The 24,056-nt window shown below is 37.3% G+C and overlaps 1 protein-coding gene across 15 annotated transcripts in view; it reads right to left on the minus strand.

Annotated features, from left to right (window-relative positions):
- MCTP1 (multiple C2 and transmembrane domain containing 1) overlaps positions 1–24,056 on the minus strand; it is a 527,358-nt gene that overhangs the window by 150,339 nt on the left and 352,963 nt on the right. For 13 of the 15 annotated variants that reach the window (XM_059418251.1, XM_059418249.1, XM_059418246.1 and 10 more), the window contains 5 exons: positions 9,792–9,894; positions 7,917–8,019; positions 7,472–7,573; positions 7,016–7,090; positions 4,860–4,979 (listed from right to left, as the gene is read on the minus strand). In XM_059418251.1, coding sequence (XP_059274234.1) covers positions 4,860–4,979; positions 7,016–7,090; positions 7,472–7,573; positions 7,917–8,019; positions 9,792–9,894 — 503 coding nt within the window. Of the gene's footprint in view, positions 1–4,853; positions 4,980–7,015; positions 7,091–7,471; positions 7,574–7,916; positions 8,020–9,791; positions 9,895–24,056 lie in introns of those variants that run through there. The other 2 variants (XM_059418245.1, XM_059418256.1) reach the window with 2 other exon arrangements.

Raw genomic sequence — 24,056 nt, forward strand, 5'->3', positions numbered from 1 at the left:
CACATTGATATTTCTTCTTAAGCAACATCCCCTTTTTTAGTCCTTGAACGTGAAGGCCACTGAAAATGTCCTTATTGTTTGTAATAACTTTTAGAAAAATCCATATGTTGTTTGATAGCAGCAGGCTTTCTCCACAGAAAATACTCGATACGGTATCCTCGCGAGCCTATTGTCCTCAGATCGTTGTATTATATTCCCAATGCCTGTGCAAGTTCAGTTCTTCCTCCCTTGCTGATGTTTCCTCCATTTTTTTTTTTTTTAATCATTTGGCTACACAGAGCTGCCTCATGTCATTCCTTGCATACATCATCTCTGTTTTTTTCTCTTTTCCTGAATAATGGCCCGGCTTTTCTGAGAGTAGCTGTTGTCCCGAGTGTGATCCTTTACTAAAATGGGGATTGAATGAAGGTGAAACACAAATTATCTGGAAGCAAAGGAAAACCAGGCGTTTTGAAAGGGACCCAGAAAGGAACGAGTAATGAACCAGAGTGGCCTGGATGAATTGCTGGAAAGGGAATTCTCAGTTTTGACACAAAAGGAACACCGGGATACCAAGGCAAACCCAGGTGGGGGGAGAGGCTCCGTAGGAAGCCTGCCTCATGGGCTGGTCAGTAGAGAGGGTGGAAAGCCAGTAGCCTTCCAGATATGAACAGAAACAAATGTATTTTATGAGTAACAGTTAGGCATTCAAACATGCCCGTTCTGGAACACAAGGTTCTCTGAGGGGTTGACATCCCTTCATAATTCATGTTCATTGTTTCTCTAAGTAAAATATGTGTCTCCCCGTAGTTATTCTGTTAGGAATTGTACTTTAAAGGCAAGGGGACATTTTTGATAATGCACATCTTAAACTTTTCATTAAACTACCAAATTTAAATTCTACCTTTTTGTGCACTCTGACATTTTTGTCTGGCATTTTCATTAATTTTGCGACATACATAAATGTAGCTGAAATGTTAACTGATCAATACTTTGTCTCTCTCATGTAGCACTAGCGTTCCATTCCCTAAGGACCACACAGCAGAACAGAAATTAAATGTGTAAAATATCAAATGTTACTGTTAAACACAGCGGCACTCACTGTACAACGACAGAAAAGGCTAAAACAATTCCAAATGGACAGATGGTACCACAAATTATCTACAATCACATTTAAAGATTAAAGTTTGTCCTGTAAAATAATTCTCTGACACACACTGAAGTGTGTCCTTTTACTGATAGCTCAGTTGTCCAATTATTTTTGTGCTCATTACAGTGAGAAATGACAGTACTGAAGAGAAAGAGAGTGTGCACTCTGGTTTTTTTTCTGCGTTGCACCCACTGACATCCACGAGAACACAAATGTCTGGTCAAGAGCCTGATGAAAATTAGACCCAATTTAGGAGACATTTCCACATCTACAATAGATGATTCCAAAAGATGAGCGGGGCCTTCCGCGCCACGCATGTCTGTGTGTGCTCTTAGGCATACAATATTCATAGTAAAATTTAAAAACCTAATTCACAGCACACAATAACAAGGACATTCCCAGGAACATGCTCGCCTCTATTTATCTCTCACCTCCCAGGCCGACTGCAGCTTCTAATCTCGGCGGCCGGCTCTGCCTCTTCCCCAGAACACATAGGCAGTGCCAGAGAGGCTGGAGCAGCGTTAACCCTGCATTTCTTAACGCTTTCCACTTTAATGGACACGGGGACAAAAAAAAAAAATGATTGTTTTTCCATTTTGATTTCATTATTCTACATTTATTTTTGGATAGAAAATTAGCAAAGAAAAAGAAAAACGAAATGGGGGAAAAAAAGGCACTTAAACATTATAAAGTTTACTGATCTGGGCCTAAAACCAAGCCACATAATGGTACAAATGCGTGTGCTCCGTGAAGCAGCTGCATTTATGAAAAAGTGGGCCAAGTGGAACCAATATTATAATAATAGACCCGAGATCCATCAACAGGGAATGATGGGAACAATATGTTTGTAACAATGGGGTGCTGCTTATACTCCTCTCTTAATGGAAAGCAGTTCTTTTCAATAAACTGGCCTAAAAAGGCTCCGGTTATGCAATGAGATCTTTGAAACATTTCATTTTTAAATACATCATTTCATATCTGTAAGAAGCAGCAAAATCCTACAACAGTTTTTTTTTTTTTTCCCTGAATTGTTATGATACTTAAATTACAAGGTGTATATTTTAAAAGCTCCTTTGGAGAGAAAATAATATCTGTTATGTGCTTTGGTCAAGGTTCTTTTCTGTGCCTCAGTTTTTTCCTCTGTATATTGGGAAAATAATAGTATCTCTCTTATAATTAGGTTAGTAGGGAATATTAGATTCATTTATGCATGAAAAGCACTTTCATGTTTTAGCGTCTCTAGAACAATTTCCTGGCACATAAATGCTCAGCAAGTATGAGTTGTTGTTGTTATTATATAGAGGATTATTATATTATATAGATTACATATATATTTGTTGTTATATATATAACATATTATTATATGTTAGTTGTTATTATATAGAGGATTGTATTACTACATATGAGTTGTTTTATATATGACACATATAACATATCTAGCATATATAACATATTATTGTATATGAGTTGTTATTATATAGAGGATTATTATATTATTATTTAGAGGATTCAATTCATTATAATTTAATTGAAGGTCTAGGGAAAATTGCTGTAGAGCATTAATCTGTGCCTATCATCATTTAATAACCAGCTCTACTAGAGCAAAGCCTTATCATTCAAGAAGACTTTCTCCACTTTAGAAAAAATTTTCAGACCCATCGCTGGTTACTGGCTGGCCTACTGATTCAGATAGCCATTTATATTGGGAGCCTGCCAAGTGCTAGATACTCTGCAGGTGATACTGGAGTACCAGGGTGAAAAAGGCAGTTCCCCTTTCTCATGGAATGCCCAGCTCAGGTCTAGATAAACGCAGTCCAGTTCTGCCATTTGTGATTCCAATCACATTCAGTAGAGCCTGATTCGGTGCTCCTACTCAATGAAACTGTTAATACTACCGTTTCTTCTCGAAAGTACTCTTACTGCACATTCACATGCAGCTTGTGAGGCGTCTTTTCTCACTGCCAGTCTCTGCAGGCCCCTTTCCTACCTTCGCGCTGGCCTCCCCTTCTCTTTCGCAAGCATCTTGGTTCAGTTTGTGTTTTGTACGACCAAGGCTGTTGATAGATGATATTATCATCTTCCCTCCCCGGTGAACTTTGATTCCCTTACTGTGAAACCACTCAGGTATTATCAGATAACTGGACCGAAGTTTCTCGGACTTTCAGTGTCTGATTTTTTTTTTTTTTTAATCAGAAGAAAATCGGGGGAAAATGTCTGCCATCTTGAATTCATTTCAAGTGACCTCGAGAAGCCAGAGGGAGTTTATGAAGACTTACACAACACACTGTCATATTAGAGCATTTGAAATGAATGTTCCTGAACAAATGACATAATTACAGAGATTTCTCTGTTTTCAAATTTTGCCAACTGTTGTGGGGAATGACTTTGGAAAGAGTGAATCAAAGATGGCATCAGGGCATTTTCAGGAGACTATTACTGCGTCTGTTACAAGGCCCCATGGAACCTGGAAGTAATGGCATAAAATACGCACAGAAACTCAGTATCATTTTTCTCCATTAACATCAAGGTGCCCCTATGATAGTGAAAAATCATAATAAAGTTTTCTTAACTGTACTTCAATGTATTTATTTTATGAAGGCACGAAATAAAAGAATATTGAAAGAGGCAGATTTTCTTTTCTAAATCTTAATGATGGCCGTCGCTTTCTTTAAAGAGACAACATCACGTCTATGGGAGAATGGCTGCCTAACTTTCTGGTAACTTACAACACAAAGGGACATGCTCACTCTTTGTTCCATGTGCTCAGACATTAATGAAAGTCCCATACAAGGCCCGAGAAGGAGGACAGACCTCAGAGTGCTAAACAGATGTGCATACGCTCATTTGAATGGTAATACTAAAATGTTGATTTGTTACTATAATTAAGGCCCCATAATAAAGTCATATTCTGCTAACCTGGAAACTGTAAGAAAGCACAAGGTACTCATATTCTAACAAATATGACAATAAAAGAAAGGATTTCGAAAGAAGGACTCCACTTAAACTTCAGACTGAAATCCTGAATAAGCAAAACTCATGTGAGAGCAGAAAATCCCAGCTAAAGCTTAGAGGAAAGTATTCTCTCAGATTTTCGAGCTCTGCAAGTTGGTCCTATCAGCAGTTTTTAAATAACCAAAGTAAAAGGCCACAAGATGAGCATTGTTAGAGGACTATTCGGATCTATCAAATTCTCACTTGTGCCTTTTTAAAAACTGAAAATCTCAGAAACAATAAAACGTCTCTTAAATAGGTCACATCCACTTCCAATTGACTCACGTAAATTTACATTACCAACCAACATCCTACTGCCAACGATTTTCCTATGTTGAGGGAAAAAAAATCTGTAGAACAATAAAATTAAAATGAGGGTGGTCAAGATTATTAATTTTTTTTTTTAACACGAAGGACTTTTCTTGGCTCTGTTATTGGGATTTGGAATTATGCAATATGTAAAATTTTCCTTTTTAACTGTCACGGAGAAAAGTATATATTGGCTGAGATATCTTGCCTTCCGGAAGTATGGCGGGGGAGGGGGGGGATGTGTATTCTTGGACTCGGACCTTGAACGATCCATCAGGTTCCTGCCCACGGCAAATCTGTCCAGTCAAGTCTTAAAATAGGAGTTTTAAAATGGCCACATGCACATAACTGTTACTATAGCCACAGAAACATGCAGCTATGATTACTGAATTTAATGAATAACAATGTAAGTAATAAAGAATTATCATACCACAAAAGCAGCGAGGCTCCTTGGGGGTGAGTCCCAGTCAAAGCAACTATTAATGAAGTACGCAGCGTTTACGAGCACCATGACACAGCGCTTCATTCTGATAAAGTTTCTTAGTAGCAGCTGTAAGGAAGATGAAAATATTATCAAAATTTGCAAGACCAAAAACCATCAGATATGGTACAAAATTCTTCAAGCTTAGTGTGATTTAAAAAGGATTCAGAAAGTTAATAAAGTTGTAAGAGTGTACCAAACAATTTGACTCACGAGTTAAAGGAATAGAAGTATGTCTGGAGAGAGTAGAAAGAACTGAATTATAGGAGCAATTTCTTAGCGAAATATGTTTTCTTTAAATAATATTATTATGTGGGTTGGGCTACCTTTGTTCAAAAGGAAAAAAAAACCTCTGATAGATTAAAAACATTTATATACTGTGAACCTTTAATACATTTTCTAACTCTTCAATCTCATTGTGATTTTAAGATTCTTTAAATGCTTTTTAACTTCAAGGTATTTCATAGTGAAATGATAACGGGAAATGTTTTAATTTCACATCTGGAGAAAAACCTGTCAAGAATTGCTTTATTACAGAAAACAAAATTTTCACCATTTTTGTAAGAATATCCCTTATTTATTATCAGTTTTTCAGTCTCTGTCTCTTGGTCTGTTCCTCAGACTCTCTTTCTTCCTCTCTCTCTTTTCCACAATAAATTTAACCTATATTTTGTCATTGCTTTTTCATAATTTTGGAATTAGAAAAAATTTTATGGTATCCAATTGCTTTACAAAATCTTTCATTAAAAAGGTACATGAGAACTGATAGCATCTAAATCCAACATTTAAAACAGGACGTGACTACAACTATAAAAAGAATAGCCCCTATACTAGATGATGGTACAGAAAATGATCTACAGTTCTGTTAATAATTAGAATATTATGTCTGCAGGTTAATAATTTTCTAATGCCAAATACACTTCAATACTGGTGTGGTATTTTAAAGAAGTAGTTATGTAAAGCCTCCTGAGGTCATTTGGAAAAAATACTTATATGTGTGTGTATAAATATAGATGCATGGACAGGCATACCAGTTTTAACAAGTTGTTAAAATTGAAATTCTTTCACGAAAAGAGTCACCCTATTGTTCCCTTCTTTGCTTCCTCCCTTGATCACCTTCCTTTTAGAACTACTTTTATTACTTTTATCTATAATTGTGAAAAAAATATAATTTGTATTTCTATTTAGATAGATATTACATTTGTAATTCATGCACTGTCTTTAAACAACCAAAGATCCCACTGTTTATGGTGAATTGATTAGATTAAAAACAAAACTAATTTTAGTCTTCTAATAGCACAGAAAATTGTTATAAATATTTTAACACACACAAATGAGTTCTGTAAACTTTATAACCATAGCAAAAACATTCTATTTTAGCTGCGTTAATTGGAAGTAAACATCTTTTTAAGGAGGTAGCTTAGCACCCTTTCTTAACTTGATATCAAACCTAATTTAAATCTCAGTCTAATTACGAGATATAGAACCTTACTTAAAATGTCGTCATGACAGAAAAATCAGATGTGCTGATTTTCCATTTTCTTAGCTGAAAGTGCCAATAAAAGTTCACTTCTAAAAGTCCATAGTCCAAATCTAATTAACAGGAAGGTTTCCCTTAAAAGATGGAGCCCCCTCTCTTGTGGATTAGAGGGAAGAGCATTACCCAGGGCTCGATTTACACACACCTGCATCATACCTGTGGGTGGTCTGGACATTTATTTGAACCTCAGCCTTTGGTGTTCTCATTTACACATTCCATGGCAATCAGACAGTATTTTATGTTCAAAATGATCATTCTTTGGCTAATGCATGAATACATATCCATTCTACGCAACGCCTACAGTATCCCCTCTCCATTCTGACCACCCCCATCCAATTTATTAGTATGGTATTGTCCTTGTTTGATCTCTTACGGAAAGGAAGGGAAGAGAGAGAGAAAGAAAAAAGAAAAGAAAAGAAAGAAAGAGCCATTTCCCATAAGTAGATGATCAAAACCCCCTAGTCTTCCCCCCTCCACACTTCCAAAGTTTATTGGAATTTACCTAGATGTTTTTACAGATATAATCAGGTCTTCCCAGAGGGATTAATCTTGCCTTGCTTTTTACCTGTTTAGAGAGTCTGTTTTCCTCTTCAATGTACTTCTGTTCTTTGGGTATTAATGTTCGTAAGCTGGCTTTCACCTATACATCAACATATGTGTCTGTTATGGATTCATATATTACAAATGTTTACAAGTTTTTTCACGCAGTTCAATTTGCAATAATTTCTAAAGTTTCAAAGTCCTGGCTGCTGTGCTCATAAAATATAAATGTATACAGTGGCACATGCACGCGCTTCCATTTCTTACGCCGGCAGGCAGCGGCCGCGGCACAGCCGCAGTGGCAGCCGCCAACTATAACAGAAAGTGTGGCTGTGCCAGCCAGTGGCAGAAGCGTATTCTCCAGGATACATCAAGGTTTAGAGAAAATGAGGAATGACAGAAATTCTCTACAAATCAGGAACAAAAGCTTTCATGAAACTGAACTCTTTAGCAGTACAAAAAAGCCAAAGTTAAGACTTACAGCATTAAAAATCACATCTATTTCAAGATAGATGACCCCCTTTGTTGGCCCTGTCAGCTGCTTGTTTTTCAAGACGTAGGCTTTCTGTTCACCATTTTGAATCTGCGGGAAAAGGACATGACAGCCGTCTGTCTCGCGGTCTCTACTGAATACACTCCCTCGGTGACCTTTGACCCCCAGCTGCTGAAACTGACAGAGAACCCAAAACAACTGTGGCAATTCTGACAAGTACCTGTTCATTACCAGGATCAAGTCTGTCAGGAAAAATTAACTATCATGGGATTCAACATGGCCGTGAATTGAGTATGTTAAAATTTTTAGTGTTCTTATTACAGACCTTGGTTGAGAAATGACAGATACAGAGCTGAGGGTTTTTTTTTTTTTTTTTTTTTTTTTCCTTGAGCAAAAGCAACACAGAGCAGTGTGTCAGGTGAATAAAACTTACAGACAGCAATGGTATAGCAACTTTGCCCAGAAAGTCAGCACTTCGATCCCGATCTTCATCATAAACTGTCACTTCAAGAACTGAATGGATATCTTTAATGTTGCTGCATAATAAATATATGTAAGAAGAAAAGACTTCATCAGTGGGGGACAAGAACAAAAATGCTTTTGAAAATTTAGATGGCTCCAGCTGATTTTGTGCGTATGTGTTTTTATGTATGCTATTTGCATATACACATATACAAGGTAGCTTGGTATCTGACAGAATTTCCCATAATGCACCTTTGTAGACTACAGTGATGGTTCTATTATCTGGAACTTTGAACACTTTTGTAATTTCAAGTTATAATTTTTTAATGAAATATAATTTTCCATCTGGATGGGCACAGAATTAGTGTAAAAAAAAATCAATGAGTAGCACTGACGTTTTTGAGACTTTTCCCTCTCATTATTATCACAATAATTCCTACCTCCTCTTAACCCCCTGTAAAACTCCACCAAATTTGATATCAGCAAGAGTCACAGTGTATTTCATACAATTTTTGTTGTTGTTGTTTGTAATAGTAGGACATCTACCTTGTTTACAGTTCTTACCAAAACATTGACTTATTTCTGGTAGATTTATGGTAAAAATTAACCAATACAGAAAACAAAATGGAGAAAATGTAACATTGATAGCTATTGTACCACCCCAGGGTTTAGAAATTAAATAGTGTCCCATTATGTTCCAAAGACAACGTATGTTAATAAACAACTGTGTGAGCTCTTCATTTTTGTTTCTGGAAAAATAAACCCCAATTGCTGGCAGCATTTATTCTTTGATCAAACTGTTTACCAAGAAAACATGAATTAAGAGAAAACAAAAAAAATGAATATATTCATTACTGAAAGACTGCAACCACATGTGAGAAGAGGCTTTATCGGGGCACAATCAATTAATGGCTTTGATAATAATCAAACCTATTCATTCAATTATGCATTCCAGAGAAAAACACTCTCAACAACCTTCTTAGGAGTGCAAGTCTCCTGACCAGGCTTTCATCTCTTATAAAAATGTGGAATTCCTTAAAGATAAATTGGTCAGATAATTAAATCTGATTAGTTACTCACTCTTAAGCAGAGACATTATAAGACATTAATGAGGAATTTAGCAGTTTTCATATACAAAAAAATAAAACTATGTTAGAAAACTTTTAAGAAGGACTCTGTTTGGAGAGTTTTCCTTTGTTCAGGGTTCATTTCTAAAGCCCAGTTTAACACACACACACACACACACACACACACTCTCTCTCTCTCTCTCTCTCTGAATTTAGGAGATACTATGGTGTAGAACAGCAGCTTTTATAGTGTGTGGTCAAAGATTTATAAACTTTTTTAAAACAAAAGGAAAATTAACCCGAATGGTGTTCTGATAACTAGGACAATACTTAATATTCTTATTGTACCAAAATGCAACAAAGCAAAACCAAAGCATCTCTGAATTCGAGACTGGATTGTTTGCTGATTTGAGCAATGAAACAAATAGAGCTTTGTCCTCCCTGGTGTCAATGCGGTTGGGGAGAATTTCAATAGAAAGTATAAAAGGAAGAAGCGGTATGGCAATTCAGTTAATGGGAGCAAAATCCTTCGTCAAACCATACAAAAATCGCAGCTTAAAAAAACAAAACAAAACTGTGAAAACAAAGAAAAATGGCATACTCTTTCCCCAGGTCTCACTGTCAGAAAGGTATTACAATTGTGATATTTGCTGTTGCTAGCAGAGGCAGGCCAGATGCAGAGCTGCTCATCAGTTAAGAATAAACACACACACAAATATCTCAAAAATAAATATTATTAGCTCCATTTTTGCAAGGAGCTCAAGGTAATGATTACTTACAACGTGAAGATTTTGTTCCACTCGGGATTGAGATTTTTGTAGACGGTATGTGTCAGCAGCCTATCATTGTTCAGCTCAACTACACAAAATGGGTCACTTTTACCTACAAGAGATTGAGGGGGAACATTTTTAGTATAAATCACACCCAGAGTTCACGGTGTCATGATCATGGTCACATCGCTTTCCTGAAAATTTTTATGAAAAACGAAAAGTAACGTGCAATTTAAAAAATTTAAACATCAAAATAGCGTTAGAGGAGGGCATTAACAATAGGTATAATTCACAGCAAATTAGAACCTAAAAAAAAAGGAGGAGAGAGGAAATTATACAGCTGATATTTCAATTTGTACTTTTTTTTTTTTTTACAAAAAGAGAAATAATTATTATGAGAGAAAATAGGATGCATGTCCATCCCTCACTCAGTTTTTCTTCAGTGCTATAAAGATCATTTAAAAGGGTCAACCCCTTCACTTCTATGCATATATTTTCCAACTCCGCCGACACATTATAACTCTTAACAGAAATTTCTTAACAAGTTTATGTTGCAAAAACTGCTATGTTACGGAATGACACCACTGTAAGGTGACTTTAAATTCCCTCCTAAAATATCTCCAGCATCACAAGAAGGTAAATTAGACACTCGGAGGCAGAAAAAATTCTGCCATTTGAAACTTAACCTCAACAGCCAATCTGTATGTTAAACAGCAATATATTTTTTTTTTGTCCACTGAGAGTAAAGAATTCGAAAGTTATCATCTGTTTACAGTGAATCTGTTCTGCCATAATCAAATCTTGTCCATTCAGCAATTATATTTTGTGATACCCTCAATATTTTGTAATGTCATGTCTTGTTTTATAAGAACCCCATAAAGTCAGAAGCTCTATGGGGGCAGCATTAATGATATTAGTGCAGCATGTAATTTGTTTGATACCTTATACAAATGACAATGAAATCAATATTTAGACAAAGCTGTCCAGAGGTCATATCTTTTAAACTACAATATTGATTTAGACTACATACGAGGTTAATGTGCATATTATTAACTTTAATGATAAAGAATAATTGTTTTAAATGCATTGTGAGTTGTAGTCACAGTAGTTTACACTTCTACGAAAGCTTAAATATCATTGAAGATTTTCAATTAAATTTTAATAGGAAGGAATCCATTAGCTATCAGCAACAGAGAAGCCACATATTCCCACACAGCAGTGTATTTACTTTCCATATTGCAATTCTTAAAATGAGCCGTACAAACTTTGACTCACCTTTAATCTAATTTATTAGTTATATAATAAAAAAAAAAGGGAGTAAATATATGTGTGTTTGTTCAGGCGTCTCATATACCCCAGGATGCTTGCATAATTTAGCAATATGGTAGTCTTCTCAATTTTTGGTCTTGGGAACAATTTTGAGTAAAGAATAGAGAATTGAAAGTCTTTGGGGTCTGTTGACATTTTTTTTTCTGTCTTCAGATCTGCATTATCCACTCCCCCCCCCTTTTTTTTTTAACTCATACACACATATACACCATGGACAACAGAACTCATAAAGAACAGTTTGTTCGTTAAAACACAATGCAAAAGGCTTTATTTGCTACATCAAGAATTTTACATTGTCTTCCACAGAATTCAGGTACAAACATGAAAAGTAGATTCAAACAATTTTGAAAACCTTACTTATTCTTCAGGTCCATATTAAGTCTTTTCACCTAGCTTTGTACTGAGTGATATGCATACCATAAGAAAGAGGACACACACCACCACATCAAATAATTTATAAAAGGGTTAGAGAGATAAAACATATCTATCTCTGATGTTCAAAGAGAAAATTAAAGCCATATTTAATAGAAATTCGTGTCAAAAACATCACTATTCTGTCATCACCTAAGATAGAACTTTAGAGTAAGTGATTAGTGTTGGTAACTTTTATTTAAAAGACAAGGGGAACATTCACACTCTTCCTGGGACCTCCTTTTAATTTTTCTCATATATGTGTACATTCATGTAAATCTTAATTTAGTAAAACAAAACAAAACAAAACAAAAACCAACTATAAAATGATAGCACTTCTGAGCATTTCTGTTTCCTCATTTTCACTTGCTTTAACTTCAATTACTATTGTATTTCAATAGACTTGGTTTTACTTGCCCTCAAGTGATCAGCAATGTGTAACAGACTCAATCAAAACTGTCCCAATTCTTCACTAGCAAAACAAAAGAACAAACTCCAGAGACTAATATCTAGTGGGAAAGCATTTTACTTTATTTTTATTGCCCAGCATGGAGCCCAATACGGGGCTTGAACTCGTGACTGTGAGATCGAGACCAGAGCTGAGATCAAGAGTCGGGCACCTAACCAACTGAGCCACTCACATGCCCTGAAAAAAATTTTACTTAAAACTTCTACCAGCAGAGGATGAAAAACTTTACTTGATTTTTTTCTTCCTATACACAATTGTGTAAGACTTTCAACCACATGGAAAGTCTCTTAAATCACCAGTTTCTTTATTATTCTATCTATATTTGCTGACAAAAAATCTGGAGTCTTAAAGAAATGAAGACACTGAAGCCACACCCATCAAAAATAGTGTGAGCACCTTCTGAGACCAATTCTCAGTCATTTTGCTACATTAAATTCCAGGGGCATTCCATCATTGGCAAAAATATTCTCTTACATGTACCTGCTTTTAACTTGAAATGGGTAAGCAAGGTAATTTTTAAGAGATCATATTCGACTCTGTACCAAATGTAATGTTACTTAGCATTTTAAAAGAAAGAGAGACTTTTACTTAGACCAAACTACCATTTAACATAGTTATAATAAAATATATTTAAATGTGGGGTGCCTGGGTGGCTCAGTCGGTGAAGTGTTAACTCTTGACTCTTGATTTCAGCTTAGGTCATGATCTCGGGGTCCTGAGATTGAGCTCTGCCTTGGGCTCTGCACTTGGCGTGCAATCTCCTTGAGATTTTCTCTCTCCCTCTCCCTCTCTCTTTGCCCCTCCCTGCACTCTCTAATCTAAATCTAAACATAATATCTATATGTATATGTGTGTGTGTGTGTGTGTGTGCGTGTGTGTATGTGTGTGTGTGTATTTAAATATAAGGCACCAGGCAAGACCTTTCCCAATAACTGTGTCATAGTAGGTAGTAGGGCACACACCTGGGAAGAGTTGGCTAATGTTTTGACCACAGACTCATTCACTCAACAAGTAATTATTACTTACCATGTACCAGACAGTGTTCTATGTGTTGAGGAGACAGAAGTACATAAAACAACAATAATGAAAAGCCTGGCCTCATGCTGTTTACCTTGTGGAAAAAGACAAGGAATACACACATTTTATGGTATTTTAGAAGGTGATAAGTACTATAGAGAAAAATATAGGAATGGCGATGAGGAGTGCTGCTATGTTTGTGCAATTTTTATTTATTTATTTATTTTCTTTTTAAAGATTTTTTTTATTTATTTGACAGAGAGAGATCACAAGTAGGCAGAGAGAGAGAGGAGGAAGCAGGCTCCCCGCCGAGCAGAGAGCCCGATGCGGGACTCGATCCCGGGAACTCGAGATCATGACCTGAGCTGAAGGAAGCGGCTTAACCCACTGAGCCAACCAGGTGCCCTGTTTGTGCAATTTTTAAAAGAAACGTCAGAGAAGGTCTCACTGAAGAAGTGCTATATGGGCAAAGACATAAAAAAAGACAAGGGAACGAGCTCTGGGCTACCTAGAACAACAAGTCATGGAAAAGTCAGAGAAATGACCGTGCCTGATATGTCTGGGAATATCCAAGAAGCCAGATCGACTGAAGGAATGAATTGGGGCAAGGGGAAGAGTATTGGGTGAGGTATGGGGTGGGTGGCAGGTCTCTGTAGGATTGGCTTTCTCTCCAAGTGCTAGGAGAAGCTTTGGGGCTGAGGTGTGACATGACCTAAGGGCTGCTATTTGGAGAATAAGGTGGAGAGAAGCCATTGGAGAAGGCAGAGTGGGAAGAATTAGGAGGATATTACGACAATCCAGGTGATGGAAAGTGCTTAGATTCTGAATATACTCTGAAGGTAGAACCAACAGGGTTTGAAGATGCCAATAGTGAATGATCTCTTATGCCTGATACTGTTATTTGCTAATAGAAAAACAATTTTTTGAGCTTCACCAAGTCATTCTTTTCCCCCCCTCCGAGGACAAGAAACATTCAAGCTTTCTCTAGAATCTGACAAAGAGGAAAATTTACGTCAGGAGAGAGCAGCCAATTTTGTATTTAATTTCTATTCATCTTTTCCTTCTAAAAAGTTATGTTTTTACAGTTATCAGTAATGGATGCCAACATCAGGTCTTTACACACTATGTTATTTTCGACTCATTTAGAAAGTATCCTTCTGCCACTCCACGATTCAAGCGTAATTAAAAATTAACAGCAATTTCAACCAAAATAGTAGTAAATGTACAATATCAAATTCTATAAACTTACCACTAAAAAGCATTCACCATAGTTTTATTTTAAAGAAGTGGCTACACATAGTTAATGTGCTTATCTGGCTTGCTAAATGATGCTTTAAATGACTGGCTTTTCAGTTCCTACATTTTGCAGCCTTGATTACGTGCCACTTAAACAACCAAAAACAATCACAGAAATACCAGGGATGGGCCTAACCATTAATTACCTCCTTAATTATTCCTTCCTTTCATCCTTTTATCATTCTAGTTAGACCCATGATATGCTGCTATGCTTTCCGAGACGGTATCTGAGGAGTGGGACTGACGACTGGATGCAGTGTTGATGTCTACCAAGTACTCCGTGTTCTGCAAAGCTCTAGAGTGAGGCAAAGCTGCTCCCGGTGATGATTTTACTCGATACTGCATGGGCAGAAGTGCAAGGAATTAAGGCAGCACCCCACGTTTCTGATACTACTTGGCTCTTTAAAGAGCCTAAATGTATGGGAACAGATTATATAATCTCTCGTCTCCCTCTTAGTCATTCTTGTCCTAAGACCAAAGCTGACCTGTGGGTACCAACTGGCTTTCCCTTAACTTTCACCGTTTGGGCTAAGAGGTGCCTAGCCATCTCTCTTGTGGTGCAGGAAAATGATTTGGGTTTGGATACGAGATAGAATTTGCAACGGTGCTTGGGGTGCTTGGTAAGGATCAGAGCAGCGACGCTGATTGCGGTAACTGCCATGACAGCTAAAGGAGTCTCAGCCTTGCTTGAGAACATTGCCATTTTCCATGTTGACCATTTTCTAGAAAGAAATATGAATACTTCTGAAGCGTTCATGATTTATGGAATGCCTGCTCCTCTCACCCTGGAATTATAAGTGTGATTAAGACATAGTGCAGCACTAAAGGCACACACAGTGTAGTGGGCACGATAAGCATGTAAATACAATTATAATGCAGGACTGCAAGTGCCGTGGTCAAGGGTGCGACGGGAACAATGAGAACGACGCACATCATTCTCTCGCTCTAGAACAAGAAGGGAAAATGAGGCGAAGACTTTTCCTCAGTGGAGGAGGGGACCCTGGCGATCTATGGGGATTACACATCTCTTTCGCCAACAGTTTTAGAGGAGAAGGACGATTATCTAAAAAGAAGATGTTACAATTTATCATAAGAAATATTTAGCTTAGGGGCGCCTGGGTGGCTCAGTGGGTTAAGCCTCTGCCTTCGGCTCAGGTCATGATCTCAGGGTCCTGGGATCGAGCCCCACATCGGGCTCTCTGCTCAGCAGGGGGCCTGCTTCCTCCTCTCTCTCTCTCTGCCTGCCTCTCTGCCTGCTTGTGATCTCTCTCTCTCTCTGTGTGTCAAATGAATAATGAATAAAATCTTTTTAAAAAAAGAAATATTTAGCTTAAATTTGTTTCTTTATCCTTTTCATAGGGACTCTATAACACAGCATCTTGGATATACCTTATGGAGTGATGATGAAATAGATACTTTAAAATATGAGGACAGGACTAATGCTCATTTATCCATAATCTAGTTAAATACTAGGGGCTATTTATTCTCCCTATGGGTTTTTATAGGGGAAAAATTCTCTCACGGGCTTTAAAATTAGAGATTCTTCTATCTGAACTTAAAAGTAAATCTATAATAAGTTTTAAAGCATATACTCTAACACCTAAATTCTTGTGGCGAAAAGCCATTCCAGTAAAAACAGAGGTCAGAATCATCTCCGATGGACATCTTTGCTGGGCGTCTTCAAAGCAGCACTGAGGAATGAATGGGATACGCTGACTGGCTAATTCTCTCTCACTCTTAGCCCTTGCTCTTTGAGGTCACAACACTGACACATTTATAAAGAACTGTAGGAAAGTCTGCACCACCCCTGCTTGCTTGTTACCTGTTATGTGGGCAAGTGGACAGCTTCAGTTTGTGCAAACTACTGGTTTGAGCATTAAAGTCACTCAAAAGATACTGAATGATATTCTTGCTCCCGGAATAGAAAGTTAATCCTGATCCATCAGTGGTGGGCTTTGTCCGGGGTCATTTCGCTGCTGACAAGCAGCACACTTTGCTGGATGAGATGTGTTATAGAAATGTGTGGGCAGGGGGATACCCAGTGACCACCTCTTTGTTGTCCTGTCTCTGAAAACACAGAGGCTTTCAAAAGCATGGAAAGCAATTCATATCCATCGGGGCCTTTTATTTAGGGCCTACCTTGCACAAATTAAGCCCCTTGGTTTAATTTCCTCAGGTGTCACAGTTTGAAATGGCCATACTTTAATCTTTTTTTTTTTTTTTAATTATAATCGAGATTGCCATCTGTCCTTTCCACAAACTGGAATTTCAATCATAACATACAACAATGTTGTACGTAGATGAGGGAATTCCACAGGGTCCACCAAAACAAAAAGCCACGGACGTTGGCTATATCTTCCGATCCTTCCCTTATCACTAGAGATGGGGTTTGCCCTTTGCTTTTTTCATCAACTGACCTAAACATATTTTAAACATCTGACTGGTACAAACACATTAACTGACACTCCTCACTAGTTTCCCACTGGATCTGATTCTGGGACTGAGTAATAATAACTGGGGTTTCCTCTTCCCCCTCAATCATGTGTTAGGATACCTTGTGGCAGGAAAATCAACCCCCTAGAGTTGTGGCTCTCAGCCCATTAGACCCAATACAGCCTTTCTCATATTGAAGATTTTGTAATGCCTTCCTGTTTTGAAATAAAACTGAGTCAATCATGACTTTGGAATTTCATATAATGTCTTCATGCCATAATAAAGGAGAACTACATCAAAAGTTGCTTACAATAAAATCATATGTTCATTTATTCAACAAATTATTTATTTTTTTTTAAAGATTTTATTTATTTATTTGACAGAGAGAGATCACAAGTAGGCAGAGAGGCAGGCAGAGAGAGAGGAGGAAGCAGGCTCCCTGCTGAGCAGAGAGCCTGATGCGGGACTCGATCCCAGGACCCTAAGACCATGACCGGAGCCGAAGGCAGCGGCTTAACCCACTGAGCCACCCAGGCGCCCCTATTCAACAAATTATTTATGGAGTGCTGCTCTATGCCAGACTATGTAAACAAAAAAGGAAAGGTCCGTGCTCTCTTAGATTCTATTTGTAGTGGGGAGGGAGAAAAAAGGGGACTAAATATTGAACACAATTATATTGTATGTTGGGGACTGATATGTGTTAACAAAAACTAGAGAAAAATAGTGCAGGATAAGGGGTTTGAAGAATGTGGGGGAGAGGCATCGTTTATAAATGTAATTAGAGTGGTTGGAGTACAGGCCTCATTGAGAAGGCGAGATGTGAGCAAATACCCGAAGGAAGTGAAGGAATAGACAAATGGATATCTGGAAAATATCCCAGGCATCGGCTCAGGTCGCGATCCCAGGGTCCTGGGATTGAGCGCTGCATCAGGCTCCCTGGTCAGCAGGAAGCCTGCTCCCTCTCTCCCTGTGTCTCTCTGTGTCATATAAATAAATAAATCTTTAAAAAAAGAAAAAAAGTATCCCAGGCAGAGGGGAGAGCTAGAGCAAAGGCCTGGTGTGCTCAGGGACCCTGCTAGTGTGGGGCACAGTGGGCATAGGGAACAATGGTGGAACATCAGAGAAGCAATGGGGAAACTTACATGGCTTGTGGAGGCAATCTTAAGGTCTTTGGAGTTTACCATGTAAAATGGCAGCCATTTGCAGGCTCGAGTAAATAATACGTATTTCAGAATGCAGTCTAGGCTCAGAGAAGCCATGAAATAGATTTAAAACCGCTATCTATGTCTATGTTTAATCCTGCAGGACGTGGGACAATTTTCACTATTTAAGATTGTCTAATACTTTGCAGACATTTAGCATCCTCGTTCCACTCCCACCAAATTCCAATAGCATTCCCCCCAAACAGTGTGGCAACTAAATTCTTCCACAAAACTTTAAAAATGCTCATGAGGGCAATACTGCCTTTTCCAAATGAAGATCATGGCCCTACAGCAACAGTTCTTAAACATTTTCATCTTTAGGAACTCTTAAAAATTGTTGAGGACGAGCGCCTGGGTGGGTTAAGTGTGTTAAGCCTCTGCCTTCGGCTCAGGTCATGATCCCAGGGTCCTGGGATCAAGCCCCGCATCGGGCTCTGTGCTCAGCAGGGAGCCTGCTTTCCCCTCTGTCTCTGCCTATCTCTCTGCCCACTTGTGATCTCTGTCAAATAAATAAATAAAATACTAAAAAAATTTTTTGAGGACATCAAAAAGCTTTCGTCTATATAAATTATATCTATCAGTTTACCATTTTATTAATTAAAAATGAGAGCATGTAAAACCTTCATTCATTTGAAAATGACATAATAAATCCATGACATGATAACATCAGAGCCATCCAATATATAGCCTTTGAAAATTTTCATTGTACATTCATGAAAGAACAAGAGTGAGAAAAGAAAATAATGTCCTAGGATTATTATGAAAATAGCTTTGACTTTAAAAGATCCTTGAAAGGTTTTTGGGGATCCCTGGAAGCTCCTGGGCCACACTTCAAGAACCACAACTAAGAGTAATGGGAATGAAGCACAATGTAAATATGAATTTATCTCCCTTGGGACGAGATGCAAAAGAATATTTATAGTATTGTGTGTAACAAGATGCATTCTTAAGTCCTAAAATTGAACCATCTTGGTATCTGCTGCAAAGCTTGAAATTTATGAGAGAAGAGCAAGAAATAAAATGAAACAGGTAAGAAACTGGAAAAGAAAGAAAAGGGAGACTATGGAATCTATGAAATGAGAAGAAGCTATGAAAAATTTATGTCCAAGCTTTTAAGCGTTTAGATAAATTATGGTAAAAACATTTAAGGATTTTATTTCAGCTAATATTTAATATGAGAACTATATGCAAGCAACTTAATTATAAGATTGGAAGCATAAAAGTAATTTGTCCGAAATAGAAGTATAAATATTTATTCTAAACTCCTCTGTTTTTGAGAGTTCTCATAGATACTTTGGGACCTACAGTAAATATATATTCAATTAGACTTCCCACAGAAAAGCATGAGGTTTCAGATAACCTTCTTTATAAGTAAATTAATTAGCTGGAGAGATCCTTTGCAGTAGAATAAAATTCTTTAGATTGAAAATATTAAGTACTCTATTAGGTGATTAAACCTTTCTTTAAAAAATATTTTTAGGCAATAAAACTGAAAATTGTCATCTGTCAAGCCTTTGTCTTTAAAATACCTTTGTCTTTTTATCTCTCTTCTACAAAATATCTACTCATTCAAGAGTCTTTAATTCATCTTGCCACCTACTGGGGGATCTCTAATTCTGAGGGTTGGGAGAAAAGTCCAGAGGCCAAGTTCAAAAGCTGATCTAGGGCTCAACTCCTCTCTGCTACCAGGTAGTCTCACAGGCTCTGGTTTAAACCAACAGGGCCAGCGATGGGGAAATTGCCACCTCTACGGGTCTAGTCTGATATGTTTTTTGGCAATTATAATTTTGGGGAAGTGCTTCTTTACACAGCACATAAAATTATGTCTCTGTAACTTGTACCGATTTAAGGATTTGCCCTCTGTAGCCATTTTTAAACTTTAAATGAATTAATGGGTGAAAAGTGAGGGCATAGCACCTGTCACTTAGATTACCTGATTAATGTTCATGACCTGCCTTCCTGAGCTGGGTAATGTAGATGGCTTGCTGAGCATGTATTCTAACTTCTGGCATCTCTTCCTGAACTAGAGGGACTGCAAAGGCCAAGGTCACATCTTTAGACTCTCTTGCAGCTAGGGTGGGAGATGTGAATTTGGTTGCACCAACCAGGTGCACTTGCCTAAGATTTGATATTAGTTCCCCGAGAGCCTGTGCAGCCCATTTTGCTGGGGCAGACTGCAAACAGGAGTAGTGTAAGTAGTTCTCACCGTGTCTTCTCAACATGCTAATGCGGCCAGTTGTTTCATTAACCTCTCCACATCTCAGTTTTCTAATTTGCAAAGTGGGTAGAACAACAGTAACTAATTAGGTTGTGGTGAGATTTGTGATAATCCTCGTTCTAAGCTCAGGGTAGTGTCTGACATGTGATAAGGTCTCAATAAATGCTGCTGCCACCACTGTTACTAGTATTAGTATTGTTTTTCATGGGTTATTCTCAACTGACTTGATTTTAAAACATCAGATAACCTAATTGAGAATAAATTCTGCTTTGTCAATGTCCTTGTTTAAAGAATCTCTTCCAACACTGAATTCATACCCCCGTGTGGTCGATGCGTCCAGAAGCGAGTGTCATTCTCAATAATTACCCTTTATAATTTGTATACTGCAAAACAACAGAACATAGTTGACATGTGCATAATTCATTTTCACAGAGCTTAAACTCAATTCAAACCCTAAACTTTTTTCTGTATTTCCTACTCTAAAGCAAGACACTACTGTTTTGTATCCTGGTAAGGCTTTTTATGTACAATGCCCACCTTGTTGAACTAACCCTATTATTTCAGTCTGAACTAAGTTTATTACACACATACATGGATATGTATATATATTATGTATAAATACTGCGATAATATATAAATATTTAAAAGTGTAAATATATACTATATACCTATAGTATACACGTATATGTAAGGCTTTTTATGTACACTCTCCAATGCCCACCTTGTTGAACTAACCCTATTATTTCAGTCTGAACTAAGTTTATTACACACATATATGGATATGTATATATATTATGTATAAATACTGTAATAAAATATACATATTTAAAAGTGTGAATATATACTATATACGTATAGTATACACGTATATGTAATATGTACATATAGTGTATAGTTAACGATCCCATATAGTTAATATGCACATATAGTGTATAGTTAATGATACACATATAGCGTATCGTTAATGATCCCTATTAGCAAGTTTGATAAGATAAGGAAGCCATCCATTATTTCCTCTGAGTCACTAGGAAATAGGTTGACCAGGTTAGACCAAGTACAGAGCCCTATATTCCTCCATGTGGCATTACCGTTGACATCAATCCTTTACAACAATCACTCTTCGGGTTTATTCACGCAGTCATTTAGGCACCTAAGTTTACTGTCATATAACCTGAGTATTCCTGTGGTAAGGTTTTTTTTTTTTTTCCCCCCAGAAGTCAGATTAAATCCAGATCCTCTCTGTTTACACCCATTCCCTAATCCACCGTTCTAGGAAATGTATTGCTTATTGATACAACGATATCAGAACAAACAATAAAGAACATTTTAATTTTAAACAATACAATTCTAGCATCGGAAAGCATTTCTTCAAGCACCGAGTAGAATCAGGGAGTTAGCCCTCCAAGCCAGATCAGCAAACCTCTATTTCTTTACTTAAAGGCTCATTTTGTAATCTTACTTGCACAGAACTCAGTTAATTACTTTATAGTATTTCTCTTTCCCCACGTCCAGTTGATAGTGGGACCACTACTTTCTCAGCCCATAGTCCTTCACCTCTAGAGCATATCAAACCCCATTATTAATCTCTCCTGTCATCCCACCTAGTCTTCCAAAGCAGTACCTTCCAATCACGTGACCTGCACATGAATCACACATGAGTCCTGTCATTCCATCTAAAACACTAGCTCAGTGTTTTAGACTCAGCCTCACTAGCCCTTGAGTTAAATTATCATTTTAATTCCTCTTTTCACAAATATCTCATATCATCTGTTTGGTTTTAGAACAACACTTTTGTATTTCTAAAATTTTAGAATAGGATTTAGTTTTGTCAAGATGCAAGTAGTAAAAGGAGACCACTTTTATTTCTGTGTGAACTATGATGACATAAAAGAATGAAGAACAGAAAAATAAAAAAAATAAAAATGAAGAGCAACGACTTGCTTTCTGTCCTTGTGATAGCTTCATTTGTTTAGTCTCATTCTTAAGGAAGGTATTTATATAGTGTTAAGACATTTAACATGCATGCGTAAAGGTTGTTTTCTAAACTAGGCATGTTACAATGATAAGACTGTCAGCTGTTAGTCATTTTTTTTAAAAAGATATTTTAAATTTTATTGATTTGACAGAGATCACAAGTAGGCAGGGAGGCAGGCAGAGAAAGAGGGGGAAGCAGGCTCCCTGCTGAGCAGAGAGCCCGATGTGGGGCTCGATCCCAAGACCCTGAGATCATGACCTGAGCCAAAGGAGGCTTTAACCCACTGAGCCTTCCAGGTGCCCCAGCTGTTGGGTATTTTTAGTGCTTTATAAATTGGATGAAATTTCTTCTCAAACTATACTATTTTTGATAAAGAGCAAATAAGGACATCGATACTTTATACAATGGAAATAAAGCACGCTTTGCTTGGGAAATTGTGAATACATTTTGTGTAAAACGGAGGTATTTTTGTGTCGAGCAATATAATTTTAAGGTTTAATGATAGCAAAGGTTAAAAAAATTAGGAGTGACATCTATGCCTAACCCTCTTTTATTTGGTAAATAATTTTAACTCTGATAATTCAGAAATATGAAGGATTTGCACCATATTTTATATATAATATCGTCAGTGGAACTATATAGAGTTTAAAGGATATATATTTTGTCATCTTTCAACATAGGTTTTAAATAATGATCATAAAATCTAAGGCTGCATTTATCAGATATCATGAATGTTCTTGAATATGATGACGTAATTAAAGCCACATGCTATCAAAACTTCAGACTGCTACAGTTCTATAAAAGAAGCAACGTACCCACTTTTTCCAGTAGAGCTCTTTCTTGTACTCTGAGGCCCACTCAAGCAACAACTGCATACATCTTATGCAGTTTGTTTGGGTAACCTACAAAAAGTTAGTTTTTTTAAAGGACGATATCTTATCTATGTTATATATATGTGTGCTCGGCATTTCTCCAACTATATATAAAACTTTGAAAGAATAGACTCGCCTTTTTTCTGTACAACCACCCTTTCATTTTCTTTCTCTGAGTAGACCCATAATGTTCAGGGAAAATACCAAGAATAATAAATCCAAATCTCTGTATAAAATATACCTTCATGACATACTCAAGCTGGAAATCACAGGAACCAATAAAAATGCAGGCAGCCTACTGATAATGAGGTCAGAAATACAAATAAATTTACTTTTAATGAAGACTGGAAGCACAGTAATCAAAGTGTTAAAATTCATTTCATGCATATCTCATTTGCTTCTTAGCTGATATTTACCACGCAATTCTGTGAGAAAGTAGAGGCCTAAGATGCTCCAGATAAATGGCTCAATTAATTGTACAGAGGTAGACCTCTTTGAGCTGAGCCAGAGCTGTGAGCTCTTTATTAAAAGGACTATTCTGTAGCCCATAACCTTGTTCCTTGACTCCTCTCTGGTTTCCAATTTAAACAAGTCCCCATGCGGCCTGCTCTAAAGGGCTTTGTCTCCCTGTCATTGTTAAGAGAGCTGAGGCATCCTGGAAGTGTGAAATCAGACCTCATGAGTTGAACGGTTCCCCAGGGAACGCCGGACTGTGCAGAAGGTCAAAGTCATGGGCCGGACCGTCTAAAAGTGTCTGATCGCCGGTCTGTGACACAGCAAGGTTGGGGGGGGGGGGCGGGCGGCGCTAGACTGAAGAGGACTGAAATTGAACACATCTTAATTAAAGCCCACAGACAGCAAAACAAAATGTTTTCTAGGCAGCCTGTCAAATGGGGCTTAAATTTAGCTCTGCTAATGAATCTGAGCTGCTAACTGTTATTTCTTAAGATAATAAGACTCTCGGAAGCTGATAAAAAAAACTGTAGCATGTCTTTTTCTGCTGTTTTGTTACTTAAATATTTTCCAACAATGAAGACAGTTTTCCTAAAGAA

This window comes from Mustela nigripes, chromosome 12 (assembly GCF_022355385.1).
Source record: "Mustela nigripes isolate SB6536 chromosome 12, MUSNIG.SB6536, whole genome shotgun sequence".
NCBI lineage: Eukaryota > Metazoa > Chordata > Mammalia > Carnivora > Mustelidae > Mustela > Mustela nigripes.